Source organism: Pantherophis guttatus, chromosome 7 (genome assembly GCF_059756535.1).
Source record: "Pantherophis guttatus breed Tessera chromosome 7, ASM5975653v1, whole genome shotgun sequence".
In the NCBI taxonomy this organism is placed as follows: domain Eukaryota; kingdom Metazoa; phylum Chordata; class Lepidosauria; order Squamata; family Colubridae; genus Pantherophis; species Pantherophis guttatus.
Window position 1 is genome coordinate 86792953 of NC_142069.1, and position 17767 is coordinate 86810719.

At 46.0% G+C, this 17767-nt stretch overlaps 1 protein-coding gene across 3 annotated transcripts in view; it reads left to right on the plus strand.

Moving 5' to 3' along the window:
• Positions 1-17767, plus strand: part of PIK3CG (phosphatidylinositol-4,5-bisphosphate 3-kinase catalytic subunit gamma) — an 82598-nt gene that overhangs the window by 45507 nt on the left and 19324 nt on the right. For 2 of the 3 annotated variants that reach the window (XM_034433628.3, XM_034433627.3), the window contains exon 2: positions 14460-16454. In XM_034433628.3, coding sequence (XP_034289519.2) covers positions 14472-16454 — 1983 coding nt within the window. In that variant the 5' untranslated portion in view covers positions 14460-14471. Of the gene's footprint in view, positions 1-10341; positions 10608-14459; positions 16455-17767 lie in introns of those variants that run through there. The other variant, XM_034433626.3, reaches the window with a different exon arrangement.

Genomic DNA, 17767 nt, shown 5'->3' on the forward strand with positions numbered 1-17767 from the left:
CTTCTTATTTATTTATTGGTTCGATTTATATGCCGCCCTTCTCCAGAGACTCAGGGCGGCTTACAATACTTTTAAGCAATAGCCTTCATACTTTTGTATATACCTGCTTAGTAGGGCTTTTGCCCCCCCCCCCAAGCGGTGTTCTTTTTTTATACAAAGTCAGCTTATTGCCCCCACAAACCGGGTCCTCATTTTACCTACCTCGGAAGGATGGAAGGCTGAGTCAATCTTGAGCCTGGTGAGATTTGAACTTGCAGTAATTGCAGGCAGCTGGTGCTACTTAACAGTGCTTTAGTCTGCTGCACCACCAAGGCTCATTCTTGGTGGGCCTTTGATCCTTACATTATTATACAGATAGTCCTTGACTTACAATACTGTTTAGTGACCGTGGATAGCTACAATAGCACTGAGAAAAGTGACTTTTGACGGTTTTCCCCACTTAGGACTGTTACAGCATCCCCACAGTCACATGATCAAAATTCAAGTTCTTGGCCACTGATTCATATTTATGACGGCTGCAGTGTCCCGGGTGTCAGCGATCCCTTTTTGTGACCTTCTGACAAGCCAAGCCAAGTCAACGGGGAAGCCAGATTCACTTAATAACGGTGTGACTAATTTAACAAGGGCAGGGATTCAAAACCGTGGCGAGAAAGGCCATAAAATGAGGCAAAACCCACTTAACCAATGTCTCGCTTAACAACAGAAATGTTGCACTCATTTGTGGTCGTAAGCCAAGGACTCCCTGTGTTTTGTGTCAATGTGTGGGTGCGTGTTGTTTTTATCACTGACACTTGAAATGGCTTCAAACCAGGGGTGAAATCCAGCAGGTTCTCACAGGTTCTGGAGAACCGGTAGCAGAAATTTTGAGTAGTTGGGAGAACTGGCAAATACCACCTCTGGCTGGTCCCAGAGTGGGGTGGGAATGGGGATTTTGCAGGAGTAGGGAGGGAATGGGGATTTTCCAATATCTTTCCCCCAGGAATGGGGAAGGAATGGGGATTTTGCAATATCCTTCCCCTGGAGTGGGGTGGGAATGGGGATTTTGCAGGAATGGGGAGGGAATGGGGATTTGGCAATATCCTTCCCCCAGGAGTGGGATGGGAATGGGGATTTTGCAGTATCCTTCCCCAGGAGTGGAAAGGGAATGGGGATTTTGCAATATCCTTCCCCAAGGAGTAGGGTGGGAATGGAGATTTTGCAGTATCCTTCCCCTGGGGTGGGGTGGGAATGAGAATTTTGCAGGAGTGGGGAGGGAATGGGGATTTTGCAATATCCTTCCCCCTGGAGTGGGGTGGGAATGGGGATTTTGCAGTATCCTTCCCCTGCCACGCCCACCAAGCCATGCCCACAGAACCGGTAGGAAAAATTTTTGAATATCACCCTTTTCTCTTTCCCACCTTGGACGTAAATATTGTTTCTTTGGCCTAGTAAAGTGATCCACATAGTTTTATTTTACTCATTGGAGGAAACCAACCCTCAACAGTTGAAAAAGAATTCAGAAGTTGTATTCCTTTTATTTATTTTATTGTTGGAACCAGACTTGGTGTGGATAGTGGATTGCTTATTGGTGCGTTAATTGTGTACCCAGGCAGTATTTGCTATGCAAAATTGTCCTCTGTTTGATCTCTGTTGGAGACATCCTCCTCTAGCTGCCCCACCTCTGTGGTTAAGAGACTTTTGTGGTACAGCCCTATCCTGAATTTCTTTCCAAACAAACTTCCCTGCTGTGTATTTAAATTGTTTTCTCTGCTTTTTTGTTTTTTTTAAATCACCGGATTAGCTTTAGGTGCCTGCCCACCAGTGGTGAAATCCAATTTTTTTTTACTACCGGTTCTGTGGGTGTGGCTTGGTGGGCATGGCAGGGGAAGGATACTGCCAAATCTCCATTCCCACCCCACTCCAGGGGAAGGATACTGCCAAATCTCCATTCCCTCCCCACTCCAGGGGAAGGATACTGCCAAATCTCCATTCCCACCCCACTCCAGGGAAAGGATACTGCCAAATCTCCATTCTGTCCCAACTCCAGGGGAAGGATACTGCAAAATGCCCATTCCCTCCCCACTCCAGGGGAAGGATACTGCAAAATTTCCATTCCCACCCCACTCCTGGGGAAGGATACTGCCAAATCTCCATTCCCACCCCACTCCTGGGGAAGGATACTGCAAAATCTCCATTCCCTCCCCACTCCAGGGGAAGGATACTGCAAAATCTCCATTCCCTCCCCACTCCAGGGGAAGGATACTGCAAAATCTCCATTCCCTCCCCACTCCAGGGGAAGGATACTGCAAAATCTCCATTCCCTCCCCACTCCAGGGGAAGGATACTGCAAAATCCCCATTCCCTCCCCACTCCAGGCGAAAGATACTGCAAAATCCCCATTCTCTCCCCACTCCAGGGGAAGGATACTGCAAAATCCCCATTCCCTCCCCACTCCTAGGGGAAAGATACTGCAAAATCCCCATTCCCTCCCCACTCCTAGGGGAAGGATACTGCAAAATCCCCATTCCCTCCCCACTCCAGGGGAAGGATATTGCAAAATCTCCATTCCCACCCCACTCTGGGGCCAGTCAGAGGTGGTATTTACCGGTTCTCCGAACTACTCAAAAGTTCCGCTACCGGTCCTCCAGAACCTGGATTTCACCCCTTCTGCCCCCTGCTACTTAACTTGTCTCTACACTTCTCACTGCGTATAACTAAGAGGCGTAAGCAGCCCCAAAGGTTATTGTAACAGATACGCATCTTTAAATAAATAAAGAGGGAAGGGATAAGAGGCTAGCCATCAATGAGGCAGTGGTGTGGGGGGGGGGCAGGGGTGGTTGGCCAGAGAGGCAAACAGAAAGGAAAAATGATGAGCTAACCTTTGTGTTATTTGGGTAGGGTTAAACTGTAAAAGTGGGGCGCTGGCTGTTGTTGATTCCTAGGCGGGGAGTTAAATTTGTCTCTGCAGAAAAGTGGATCTAATCTGGATGATGATCGTAAACACGGCTGGATCTGGTTTTTATTTGAACGGAAGACTTCCAAAACTTTACCAAGGTTGCAGGCTGCAATTCCACAAATGCTTGTTAAATTAGCCCTGCTTTTTTGTTCTGGCATTCAGAGGTGACGATAAAAGTGAACTGGTGATATAACAGGCCGTCATTTAATCTTCACTTAGAAAAAAAATGATTCCAAAGTAAGGTGGCTGCAACCGCCAAGCAGGAGAGCCCCACTAGGTGGCAGCCCTGAGCTGATTTTTGGCTAATCTGTGAAAGCTCAGACATACTTGGAGTGGAGGCCACCAGGCAATTCCATGGATGTAGATTCAGATAACCTGGAAAATTACAGTGGCTATTTACTTCCCTATTGAAACCAAGAAGTTTGTTTCTAGGCCACTTTGACTTTCTAAACTGGGTTTCAGGTCTTTCGGGAGCCTCGACTCTAAGGAAAGGGAGCAGAGATGATGGGGGAGAGAGACCTTTAGCAGAGTCTTTGCTCCAGAATGGACAGTGTGGGAATCCTTCTGTGTTAAGCTGGACAACAGGGACTAGTGAGACATCCTGCTACTATATCATCCAGCCAACTGCTCAGTAGGGTCCATTTCTGAACTCTTGGGACTTGCTGCTAGATATATGGGTGTAGACAGTGATGTCGAATCTTTTTGGGACCGAGTGCCCAAACTGGAACGTGCATGCATGTGAAGACTGACTGGCTGGCTGGCGGGCACATACTTGTTTTTTGGACTGTTTTCAGGCCATTTTCTGGGCCGTTTTCCAGCCGTTTTCAGGCTGTTTTTTGGGCCGTTTTCAGGCTGTTTTGGGGCCAAAAACGGCCCAGAAAAACGACCTGAAAACGGCCCAGAAACGCCCGAAAAATGGCCTCATTTTTGGCTGTTTTCAGGCCATTTTCCTGCTCTCCAGTGCCCAGGAAGACCAGATGGTTGGCGTGCATGTGCAGGCTGGAAACCAGAAGACCAGCTGGCTGGCGGGCACATGCCTGTTTTTTGGACTGTTTTCAGGCCATTTTCTGGGCCGTTTTCCAGCCGTTTTCAGGCTGTTTTTCGGGCCGTTTTCAGGCTGTTTGGGGGCCAAAAACGGCCCAGAAAAACGACCTGAAAACGGCCCAGAAATGCCCGAAAAATGGCCTCATTTTTGGCTGTTTTCAGGCCATTTTCCTGCTCTCCGGTGCCCAAGAAGACCAGATGGTTGGCGTGCATGTGCAGGCTGGAAACCAGACCAGCTGGCTGGCGGGCACATGCCTATTTTTTGGACTGTTTTCAAGCCATTTTCTGGGCCGTTTTCCAGCCGTTTTCAGGCCGTTTGGGGGCCAAAAACAGCCTGAAAACGGCCTGAAAACGGCCCAGAAAAACGACCTGAAAACGGCCCAGAAACGCCCGAAAAATGGCCTCATTTTTGGCTGTTTTCAGGCCATTTTCCTGCTCTCCAGTGCCCAGGAAGACCAGATGGTTGGCGTGCATGTGCAGGCTGGAAACCAGAAGACCAGCTGGCTGGCGGGCACATGCCTGTTTTTTGGACTGTTTTCAGGCCATTTTCTGGGCCGTTTTCCAGCCGTTTTCAGGCTGTTTTTCGGGCCGTTTTCAGGCTGTTTGGGGGCCAAAAACGGCCCAGAAAAACGACCTGAAAACGGCCCAGAAATGCCCGAAAAATGGCCTCATTTTTGGCTGTTTTCAGGCCATTTTCCTGCTCTCCGGTGCCCAAGAAGACCAGATGGTTGGCGTGCATGTGCAGGCTGGAAACCAGACCAGCTGGCTGGCGGGCACATGCCTATTTTTTGGACTGTTTTCAAGCCATTTTCTGGGCCGTTTTCCAGCCGTTTTCAGGCCGTTTGGGGGCCAAAAACAGCCTGAAAACGGCCTGAAAACGGCCCAGAAAAACGACCTGAAAACGGCCCAGAAACGCCCGAAAAATGGCCTCATTTTTGGCTGTTTTCAGGCCATTTTCCTGCTCTCCAGTGCCCAAGAAGACCAGATGGTTGGCGTGCATGTGCAGGCTGGAAACCAGACCAGCTGGCTGGCGGGCACATGCCTATTTTTTGGACTGTTTTCAAGCCATTTTCTGGGCCGTTTTCCAGCCGTTTTCAGGCCGTTTGGGGGCCAAAAACAGCCTGAAAATGGCCTGAAAAAGGCCCAGAAAAACGACCTGAAAATGGCCCAGAAATGCCTGAAAAATGGCCTCATTTTTGGCCGCTTTCAGGCCATTTTCCTTCGCTCTGACGCCCAGGAAGACCAGATGGCTGGCGTGCATATGCATGCTGGAAACCAGAAGAGTATCTGGCGATGGTGCGCATGCCCACAGAAAGGGATTTCCATGTCATCTTTGGCATGTGTGCCATAGGTTCGCCATCACGGGTGTAGGAGAAGAGCAGGGGAGGGAGTTAAGTGAGTCAGTAGCCTCGAGTTGTTACATTGCCACAAAGGTCTAAATCTTAACTCTCTTGAATTCTGCTGACCCTAATCGGGCACCAATTTAGTATTGAACTTTAGTTGACTAGATTTGTGTGTTTGACTTCAGTAATAAACCTTCTGAACGGCAACTTAACATATGATCCTGATTCTTTGTGTCTGTTGTGGCCCGTCAGCGGCCTGTGCAGATTGTAGCTGATTCCGACAATCAGCCTGTGCAGCTGGCGCTCGAGTCGGACAGTGAGGAGGCTGGAGAAGATGTGGTGCCAGAGGCGGGGATTCAGCCAGGGCCTTCAGAACCTCCAGAAACTCCTTTAAGTAAAGAGGTCGAAGAGGAGGAGCCTCTTCTCGATGCACGGGTGCGCAGAGCTGCCAAAAGGCAGGAGTGGCTCCTCAGTAGGAGATCTCCTCGAGAGTAAGGCTTGGGGCTAACTGGCCACTCCCTTAGCCTATTTAAGAAGGAACACCGCTTGCAGCAAGCTGTAGGGAACAACTTTAGTTCACTTTCCTTCGCGTCTGGATTCTCTGCAAAATTGCTTCTGGGCTTTCTGCCAACTCTAGTAAGACTAGATTACCTATCTTAGAATTCTGGTAGGCTGTTAAAACAGTTTATTAACAGCCTTTGGTTGATGAAGACTAAGTTATTTGAGTAAAATAAGCTTTGTGTAGAGTGTGTGTGTGCTGCGTTTTTTGGGGTCCGTAGCTGGGGCAGAGCAGTGCCTGACCATGGGAGCGTTCCCAAGGCTGCTTGCTCTATGCTGAGGTTCTTTGTGGACTCAGGTATTCATACCCTTGTGGGTTTCAAATGTTTTTTACTAGCGCTTCTGTGGGCGTGGCGTGGGGATCTCGTTGATTGAATGAAGGCTTCTGGAGAAGAAGTGACAAAACAGAAGCCTGGAGGGTGGGTGGAGAAAGACTGGGAGGACAGCATATCACCAAGGATGGAATGAGCTCACCTTCCATCCAACACTCTGCCAATAAGAATGATGAAATCTGCTCGGTTCTCCACCCTTGTTGTTGTGTCAGCGTGTTGCCGTCTGGCAACTTCGTTTAAGGCTCATCTGGAAAGCAAAACAAAAAAAGGACAAATCGAAAACCACTTCCGTCCCGTTGTTAAAAAAAAAATCCGATACATACATAGATGTAGGCTCCGGTAGAGTCATTAATCTCAAGGACATTTCCCCCTTTTGCAGAATGCTGTAGAGGAACCTACGTCTGCTTCGGCAAAAACTGGCACAATTTTTATCGCCTTCTGAAAAATCGGGTTATATTAATGCCAATCTGAGTTACCGTTGACAGGGTAAGATTCACAGAGTGAACCTTTTTTTGGCTAGCATCCAGGGGTGAAATGCTCCTGGTTCGGACCGGATCGCCGGATCCGGTAGCGATGGCGGCGGGTGGTTTGGAGAACTGGTAGCAAAAATCCCTACACCCTCCCCCCCCGGCCGCCCATGCCCAGCTAAGCAGCGCAAACGTCAGAGGCGCTGCTTAGCTGGGAAAAGACTGGGGGGAAAAAAGATTGCGCGCCACAGCTGATCACGCCCCCTCGCGCGCTGTTCTACTTGCTGCATGCCTCCTTTTGGCGTGCACTGCGTGCATGCACCTCGCATTCGGTGCGTGATGTGCACTGCGTATGCACAGCCAGCGAACCGGTAGTAAACCCCGGTTCAGATTTCACCACTGCTAGCGCCCCATCTCAAGTCCCGTCAACCCAGGTTCTCTTGGTGCTATCGTATTCTGAACAGGGGTGAAATGTCAAATTTGTTACTACCGGTTCTGTGGGCGTGGCTTGGTGGGGGGGGTTTAATGTGACTGGGTGGGCGTGGCAACTTTTTTTTTTTTTTAACTTTTCAGAGCATTTTTTCTAATGCTTTGAAAAGCCTCTCTGGCGATCAGGCAACTCAGCTGGGATCGTCAGAGAGGCTTTTTAAAAAATGCCTCTCTGCTGATCAGGCAACTCAGCTAGGATCATCAGAGACTTTTCAAAGCATTTTTTTAACCACCTCTTCGGCCAAGAGGTTGCAGAAAAAAATGCTTTGAAAAGCCTCTGATGATCCCAGCTCAGCCACGCGATCATCAGAAGCTTTTTTTTTTACTTTTAAAAGCATTTTTTCGTCGGAAGAGGTTGTAGAAAAAATGCTTTTAAAAGTTAAAAAAAAAAAGCCTCTGATGATCGTGCAGCTCAGCTGGGCATGGTGAGGGGAGGCGCAGGGATTTTTGCTACCGGTTCTCCGAACCACCCACCGCCATCGCTACCGGATCGGGTGATCCGGTCTGAACCGGGAGCATTTCACCCCTGATTCTGAATTTTTTCTAACTTCTGGAGGGTTGTTGTTTTGATCTGCTTTGCCAACACAAATTGCTACACTCTTTAAGTTGAGCAAGAGTGAAACGATCAGCTTTTGTCCTGGGCTTTCCAATGTCTTAATTGAGACAGCCTAATGTACAAATGGCTTGTTCCTTCGTTTCTTCACAATACCGATACGGAGAGAAGTATCTCAGATACTTCCTAGCATTCATAGGAACTGGGGATTGGAATGCTTTTACAGATTGGTTGGGTAGTCCCTGACTCCTAGCATTGTACGTTGAGCTCCCTGATTCTTCCAGATGTTTCACCACTGTATTAAAAAAAAGCTTTGTGTGACTTGCAACCATTTCTCTTCACGCTACAACAGTTTCTGAAGCGTTCTTTGTCTTGATAAATCTGACCATACAGTATTTTACAATGAAAGCTTTGAGCAGCTGAATCAGAAAATTTAACAGAATAACCGGCTTGGAAGGGACCTTGAAGGGACCTTCTAGTCCAACCCCCCCTGGTCGAGCAGGAGACCCAGTGATGGCTAACATTTTTGCGTCGCGTGCCAAAAGTGGGGGAAGCATGGAGGGGTGTCATGTGCGCACGTGCCCACACCCATAATTCCATGCCCCCCGTGCATGCACACACAACCCCTGCGCGCTCCCCATGCATGCAAGCATGACCCACCCCCACCGTGCCCCGTTTTGGGCCTAGCAGGCCTCCCTGAAGTCTCCGGAGGCTGGAAACGGCCCGTTTCCAGACTTCCAGTACGCCCGTTTTTCACCCTCCCCAAGCTCCAGAGGCTTTCTTGGAGCCTGGGGAGTGCAAAAACGGCCTCCCCCTCCCTGGAGGCCCTCTGGAGGCCAGAAATGGCCCATTTCCCAACTTCTGGTGGGCCCGGAAGGCCTGTTTTTCGCACCCTCCCCAGGCTCCAAAAGCTTTCTTGGACCCTGGGGAAGGCAAAAACGGCCTCTCCCCCCACCCGGAGGCCCTCCGGAGGCCAAAAACTCCCTCCCAGATCCTCCGCTTAAGCCCTGTACTTACCTGGCATCCAAAACGGGCCACGTGGAGACTCCTGGGAGGGGAGGAGCAGCGTGAGCGGGGCCAGCCGAAAATCAGCTGGCCGGCGTAGCACATGCGCTGTGGAGCTGAGCTAGGGCAATGGCTCGCGTGCCGGCAGATATGGCTCCACATGCCACCCGTGGCACGCGTGCCATAGGGTCGCCATTACGGCCCTATACCATTGCAGTCAAATGGTGGTCCAATCTCTTCTTAAAAGCCTCCAGTGATGGAGCAGCCACAACTTCTGAAGGCAAGCCCTTCCCTTAGTTAATTGGTCTCATTTTTAGGAAATCTTCTTCATTCTAGATTGGATAACCCCTTGATTAGTTTTCATCCACTGAAGTGAACAAGTATCGAGGCTAAAATTTATAGTTGGGTACGTTTTTCATTTTTCATCCAGATTCATTCTCTGGTTTATGGGCTCCTGTACAACACCGATAAAAAAATAGGCAAAATGAACAAATAACCGTCTTTTTATTCCCCCAAAGCCCACGCATTGAGGAATTGTCAACCTTGTAGGTTCAGTTCAATGCGATTACTCACTACTCCGTTTATAGATCGATCCACTGAAAATTAATTGGACGAACAGCTCAAACTCTTAAGGAAACGCTACAGTTGAGCTCTGGATGGGTTGAATTTGACGTAAAACAGTTCAGCGTTTAAAAGGCCTTGGTGAGAAAAGCATAAATTTTGCGTTTAGTCCATGAATGCTTAACTGTTGTAATCTTTTGAACTTTGCTCCATTGTTCATCATCCATTCAAGGACCAATTCCCGGCAGATGTTTTTTTTTTTTTTTTTTTTACATATCCCAGAATAATGTGAAGCTTTAGATCTGGCCATGAATGGCGTGAATGAGTTTTTAATGTTTTTAATTTTTAAATGTTTTTTTATAATGATTTTTTAAAATGCATTGTGAGCCGCCCTGAGTCTTCGGAGAGGGGCAGCATATAAATTGAATGAATTAAATTAAATTAAATTAAATAATTAAATTAAATTAAATTAAAGTGGTAAACATTTGCATATTCAAAACTGGCATAATTTGGATATCAAGTTCTTGAAGCCGGACTTTCTTCCAGCTCTGAGTTTGGAAATTTTGCTTTTAAATATATATATTGCGATGCCTTAAAACCTGGGACTGGTGAAAAAGTCTACTTAAATAGAAATAAAAGCATCCAATAAAATACAGATGGTTAATTGGTTCAGGGAGGCGAGATGAATAACAAAAACTCTGAGTACCAAACAATTTCCCCCCCCCCTAAGAAATAAGGTAGTGAGTCACAAGGCAGCTGACACCCGACAAATTGTAGCTTGTGCATCAAGTACCAAACAAACAACGAGTACCAGGACAAATATTTTCCCGTCAAAATGTGTTGAGTAACAAATTCGATGAGTTTCAAAACAGTTGAGTACCAAGGTGCCACTGTAATTGGTATGCGTAAAGCAGCGGTGAAATGTAAAATTTGTTACTACCGGTTCTGTGGGCGTGGCTTGGTAGGGGGTTATGTGACTGGGTGGGCGTGGCCAACTTTTTTTTTTTTTTTGTAATGATTGCAACTACAGCCAGGGACTGTTTGACAGTTCTAACAGGAAAAGCATTTTTTTAAAAAAACCCACACACAATTTTTAAAGCCAACGATCTTGTTTATAGCCGAGTAGGTTAAAACTTCCTTCCTGGTTACCCGAAGACTTCCGTTGCCTCGACTGATGAAAGAAAGCCAGAAAAACAGAACATCTCACCCCGAAGAAGCCACTTTCCGTGGTTGTGAGTTGTTGCCATTTTAAAATAAAGCAGGATTCAAAACTATACAAATGAGGTTTCGGCAGAAATTCAGTTCCTGTTTCCCAGCCAGGTAAAATCTCTCATTAAAATAGTTCCATCGTTTGCTTTCGTTGGATCGTGGGGAAAATTAACCGTTTCTACTCAATCGTTGCTGGCATCCTGAAATTGTTCATCTTGAAACTTTCAGGAGATAAAATATGGGGGAAGAATTTGTTAAGGAAAAAAAAGCATCAAAAGTTTTGTTGGGAAAAATAAGCAGCCTAGTCCTTATTCATTAAGGAGGAAGGGATCAAAATGGCTTGTAACCTTCATTTTATCTACGTATGGTGGGAAAAATGGAAATTATAAGACAATTTTTAAACACTTCTCATTGGTCAGAGGTGATCTAAAATGTATGTTCTTTGAAACACATTGGACGTTCTCTGCATATGAGCTGCTGGCGTGCACGGGTGGATGAGTTTTGATTTAATCTAGGAAGACAGCTGTTAATTATTTTCATTATATAAAAATACTCTTGTTATTCCCATGCAGTTTTTGCCCCCCAGATAATTTTTCTCCTCTCTTTGCAAACTGGCAGAGATGCTGGCTTTGAAATTTTGTTCAAAAAACTAAAATAAAAGACATAACGTTTAGAGAGCAAGCGGTGTGTTAAACATTCATTCTTTAAATACCAATATTTAAATTTTTATATTTAAATATTTTATTTAAATATTTATATTTAAAACGCTTCAGATTTTAAACAGAAACAGTGTCTGTTTAGTATTTGGAAATGGATGAGGAGGATGACAAAATATTACATCATCATCATCATAAAATATTAAAAACAGCCTGTCTTTCTGGATTAGCACGAATCTCTTGAGTTGAACCCAGATTTAAGGGCATACAGTTGGAATCTGTAAAATAGAAATCTAAAAATTCTTTCTTTTCTATAACCTTCATCTAGTTCCCCAAAATGCTACAGAGAAAAATGTGGAATTAAAAAAAAGATAATAGAGAAATAACATTTAAAGAGTAAACGCCATGTTAAACCCAAATCGTTTTTAAAGTGCTTCAGATTTTAAACATACCTCCACAAAACAGCGTCTACTTAAATATTTGGAAACGATTGTTGATGATGATGATGATGAATGATGATTATATAATAGGTTAAACATGGCTTCGTCCTTTCTATGAGTTTAATCCAGATTTAAGTGCATGCAGTTGGGTTTAGTAAAGCAGATTTTTTTTTAAAAGGCTTTCTTTTTCATTTCCCAAAACGCTGCAGAGAAAAATGTAGAATTTTCTCATGAATTGCTTAGACTGTGGTACAAACATAAAATTGAGGGAAGCATATTGTTGTGTGCAAAGGAAGTCCAATTGTAAGCTGCCTAGAATCGCCTCTAGCCAAGACGGGCACCACATAAGTTTAATAAGCAAATAAATAAGTAAATAAATATAAAATATAAATATAAAAGAGCCTTGGTAGTACAGTGGTCTAAGGCACCCTGTTATTAAGCTGGTTATTAAGACCAGCTGCCTGCAATTACTGCAGGTTCAAATCTCGCCAAGGCTCAAGGTTGACTCAGCCTTCCATCCTTTCTAAGGTAGGTCAATTGAGGACCCAGTTGTGGGGGCAATAAGCTGACTTTGTATAAAATATACAAAAGGATGAAGGCTATTGCTTAGCACATTGTAAGCCGCCCTGAGTCTTCGGAGAAGGGCGGCATATAAATCAAATTTAAAAAAAAAATTACTCTGTCAATGCAAAAGTCTGAAAATTAGAATAGAAGAAGCAACATTCTCTGGGCGGATTGATGGGAATGAGGTCAGATTTCAGGCTTTGTGGGGGGAAATACTTGTACTGCCACGGGAGAGGCAGCTGGGCAGAGGCTCAGAATGTTGGTGACCGCGGCATTCTAAGCCCTCCCTTTCCAGGTCACATGACCCAGAGCGGAACATTTTTTCCACTCTCCTATACAGACAACATCTGGGCATATAGTAGAGCATTGGTGTCAAACTGGATTTCATTGAGGGCCCCATAAGGGTTGTGTTTGACCTTGGGGGTGGGGGGTTGGGGGGGCATGGCCAGGGTAGGCGTGGCCAGCTCGATGTCACTCATGTCGGAGACGCCTGTGGTGGCCCGAGCCTCTGCCAGCAAAAATGGGCTCACAAGCTTCATTTTTGGCTGTGATGGCCTCCTGCAACCCAGAGTGGCAGGCCAGTGCGTGCACGCGCAGATCAACTCACATGATTGCCAGGCTGGCGCATGCAGATATACATACGTGTGCAGCTCAAAGTGGGGCAAGTCGAGCTGCGTGCACATATACATGCGCAATGGCCCACTGCTCACGTGAGTTCAGCTGTGCATGTGCACATGCATGTTGAACCGCCACTCACGTGGTCCGGATCCCCTCTCCACCCCCCCAAGGTTGGGGAACACAGCGCTAGAATATAAAATGAGAGCAAATCCCACTCCTTACTAGCACTGATGATGTTACCTAGTTTGGTAATGAAATGTCTGCAACAAAACAACCAAACTGTAGAGAATACCAGCAGCCACAGATCAACGTACCTCTGTTCGTATTTTAGCCATTGCCTTTTGGGGGCAGTTAACATTATTTACAGAAGCTATGCTTAATACAGAATGTACCATATTTTTCGGATTATAAGACACACTTCCCCCCCCCCTAAAAGAGGCTGAAAATTTGGGTGCATCTTATACTCCAAATGTAACCCCGCCCACCCGCCGGCCCCCACCCTTCAGCCTCCTCGCGTCCTCTTCCTGGCTGCTGAGATTGCCATTGACAATAGCTTGTGTTTTTGGGCTCCATGCGTCACGTTTTCAGCCTCCAAACACTCCGTTTAGAGCCCCTCAAGGCTGTAGGGATCACCAAAGCACATTGCTGCCAATCGCTGCCTGAAAACACGATGCGTTCGGAGGCTGAAAACGAGACGCGCGGTGCCCAAAATGGCTACCCGGAACAGCTGCTTTCTTCTCTTACCCCTTCCGCGCTTTGCCTGCTTTAGTCACTGGCGCTCCCTCCGATGATCAGCTGTGCTTTTGAAGCTGTTTTTCAGCCCCAACGCGGTGCTTGCGAGCAAAGTGATCTTCCGCGCTTCGCCTACTTTTCTCAGTGCTGCTCCCTCCGACAATCAGCTGTGTTTTAGAAGCTGTTTTTTTAGCCCCAACAAGGGCATGCTCAAAACCAGCGAACTAATGTGCTGAAGCTGACCAGGCTAGCCAGATGAATACCTGGTAGGCAGAATTTTTTCCCCCTATTTTTCTCCCCAAAAAGTAAGGTGTGTCTTATACTCCGGTGCGTCTTATACTCCGAAAAATACGGTATTTGGACTGCTCTTTGCTTAGAGCTTGCTATTATCTTTATTTATTTATTTAAATTATCATCAATGGAAGGAAAGCAAAAGGATTCAAAAAGGGCTTCCCTTCTGTTTGATTAGCTTTCATTAGGTAAAGGTAAAGGTTCCCCTCGCACATATATGCTAGTCGTTCCCAACTCTAGGGGGCAGTGCTCATCTCTTTTTCAAAGCCGAAGAGCCAGCACTGTCCGAAGACGTCTTTGTGGTCATGTGGCCGGCATGACTAAACACCAAAGGCGCACGGAACGCTGTTACTTTCCCACCAAAGGTGGTCCCTATTTTTCTACTTGTATTTTTTCGAACTGCTAGAAGCTGGCAGAAGCTGGGACAAGGAACGGGAGCTCACCCCGTTACGCAGCACTAGGGATTCGAACCGCTGAACTGCCGATCTTTTGATCGACAAGCTCAGCGTCTTAACCACTGAGCCACTGCATCCCTTAGCTTTCATTAGATGTGCGTAAAAAAAAAACACACGATTTTTGAGATTGTATTTAACATAAATTTAGCGGAGACTTCCCGCTCCGTGGGAAAAGAAATAACCTGGCATTGTGTTGGATTTTCCTAGACTGCCTGTGGCATGGAGTTGGAGAGCAGCGATCAAGCTGTGGTTATGAGAGATGACAACAAGCGACGCAGGAGGAGGAGGATGAAGCCCTACTGTACAGCCAACACGTTGTCATCAACGGAACTCATCTCTATCGAGTTTGTTTTCCCCGCAACCAGCATCGTACTCGACATCCCTACCAACTGCACGGTGGAGCAGATGAAAGCCCAAGTCTGGATGCGGGCAGTGGAAGGCCACCAGACCTCAGACCTCTTCCGCAAGATCACGCCGGATCAATTTCTCCTCCTGTATCAGAAGAAGGGCCAGTGGTACGAAATCTACGACAAGCACCAGATCATACAGACCCTGGATTGTATCTTATATTGGAAAGTCTTGCAGAAGAAAGTGGGCAAGATCCACGTGGTGGAGAAGCCCAACCCCTCCGAGGAAGTGCAAGAGTTCCAAAAGCGGCTCAATTATTTGATTGGCTACGACGTCACCGACGTGAGCAACGTGCACGACGACGAGCTCGAGTTTGCCCGCCGTAGGCTGGTCACTCCGCGGACGATTGAAGTCTCCTGCCGAGATCCAAAATTGTATTCCATGCCCGTTTGGACTACATCCAAGCCGCTTCCGGAATATTTACTGAGTAGAATTGTCCACAATAATATTTTTCTCAACATCCACAGAGGGACCACCAGCCAGAAGATTAAAGTGGCGGTGGACGACATGCCAGACGTCATCCTCCAGAGCTTCTTCACAAAAATGGCGAAGAAGAAGTCCTTGATGAACATTCCTGAAGACTACAGTGAGCAGGATTTTGTCCTGCGAGTGAGTGGCAGGGATGAGTACATTGTAGGCGAGACACCCATCAAAAACTTCCACTGGATAAGACAGTGTCTGAAAAAGGGGGATGAAATCCATCTGCTCTTAGATGAACCACCGGACCCGAACCAGGATGAAGTTCAGAAAGAAGAATGGCCCTTGGTTGACGATTGCACCGGAGTTTCGGGATATCACGAGCAGCTCACAATCCACGGGAAAGACCATGAAAGGGTGTTCACCATATCTTTGTGGGATTGCAACCGTAAATTCAGAGTCAAGATCATCGGCATGGATATCCCCGTCTTACCGAGAAACACGGACCTGACCGTCTTCGTGGAGGCTAACATTCAACACGGCCAACAGCTCCTTTCCCAGAGGAGAACAACCGCTAAGCCCTTCACCGAAGAGGTTCTGTGGAACGTTTGGCTTGAGTTTGACATCAAGATCAAGGACCTTCCGAAAGGAGCCTTGCTCACCCTGCAGATCTATTGCGGCAAAACTCCCGCGCCATCCGCCAAGGGTAACCTCCACCCTCACGACTCGCCCTCTTCCGACCCCAAATACAAAACTCAGCTTCTTTACTACGTCAACCTTTTGCTGATAGACCACCGCTCCCTGCTCAGAACGGGGGACTACGTCCTTCACATGTGGAAAATCCCGGGCAAGGGGGAAGAGCAAGGAAGCATCAATGCGGATAAATTGACCTCGGCCACTAATCCGGATAAAGAAAACTCAATGGCCATTTCGATCGTTTTGGACAAGTACTGTCACCCCATCGCCTTGCCGAAACACAAGATAGCGTCCGATTCCCAGGGGGACAGAGCCAGAGTTGAAATGCCAAACCAGTTGCGGAAACAGCTGGAGGAGATCATAGCTACCGATCTGTTCAACCCGCTCACCCCCGAAGACAAGGAATTATTGTGGCATTTCAGGTACGAAAGCATAAAGCACCCCAAGGGCTACCCTAAATTGCTTAGCTCAGTGAAATGGGGCCAGCAGGAACAAGTCGCCGAAACTTACCAACTGCTAGCGAAGCGAGAGGCGTGGGACCAGAGCGCTCTGGATGTCGGCTTGCCCATCCAGCTTCTGGATTGCAACTTCTCGGATGAAACCGTGAGAACGATGGCGGTGCAGAAGTTGGAAGGCTTAGAAGATGACGATGTTCTCCATTACCTCTTGCAGCTGGTACAGGTAAGATAGAGGGACATTTCTGGTGTCTTTAGAGGATCCAAATCTTGGTTAGTACTTGGACGGGAGTCTTATCAGAAGTTGCCAGAGCTGATAATCTGGGTTTGATTTTATTTTTTTTTAAAAAAAAGAGAAATAAAAAAGATAGATTTTATTTATTTATTTATTTTATTTAATTTGTATACCGCCCTTCTCCAACAGGACTCAGGGCGGTAAACAGCCATGGTAAAACATAACATATAAAATTTAAAAGCAGTTTAAAAAACATTAAATAATTTTGGCTATCCATTTAAAACAACCCGGGTTAAAACCAATTACAAATTAAAACCGAAGGGATGGGATCAAGCCAGCCCGGCTAGGTGAAAAAGATGTGTTTTCAGGGCCCGACAAAAAGTCCGGAGGTCTGGTATCGTGCGTATCTCTAGGGGGAGGTCGTTCCAGAGGGACCTTCATCCAGAGATGAAGTTAATAGCAAAAAGACACATGACTGTGGATACAGTAGTGGCCAAAATTGTGGAAACCTTTTGGGAAAAGTTTATTTTTGAGATTTGATGGCTAATAACCCCACTTTTTTTTTTGAGTTTCAAGATAATCCTATTCCACTGCTGGAATGGCCTGGGAATAGCCCAGACCTGAACCCAATTGAAAATCTATGGAGCCGATTAAAGAAACTTTAAAAAAAATTTTTTTTTAAAAAAACAAACAAACATTTAATACATCAGTCATTCCTTCCGTGTGACATCTCAGTGTTGTCTCCAATCTTTCTTCTTTTTGTTATTTCTTCTGTCTTCGTTCTCATCGAATCAATTACAACAATTCATCACTCACAAAATATTCTGATTATCGCATTTTTATACATAACTATTAATTTACTTATTTGTCTCTCTTTTCTAACCAATAGTAAAATTGATTCCATATCTTAAAAGTATTCTGAATCTTCTCTTTCTTTAACCATCAAAGTCAATCTATTCATTTCTGCACAATCTAATTTTTTTTAAATTACTTCTCCTTCCAAAGGTATTCTCTCTGCTTTCCAGTGTTGTGCATAAACAAAGACCCAGCAATAAAACCCAGTTAATAGAAGCCATCATTCAATCTTGGTTTCACATTATAATAGCTGCAAAACTAAAAGACTTGGTTCACTCCATGGGAAGACGTTGTAAGGCCGTATAAAGGTTACCCAACTAAGTATTGACTAACATGGGGATAATTTTTGTATATCCCATTTTTTCTATGGGGATCATTTTTGTACATCTCGTTTTTTCTACGTGTTTCACTTTTCTTCTTTATACCGTAACTGCTATTCTAATAGCAAA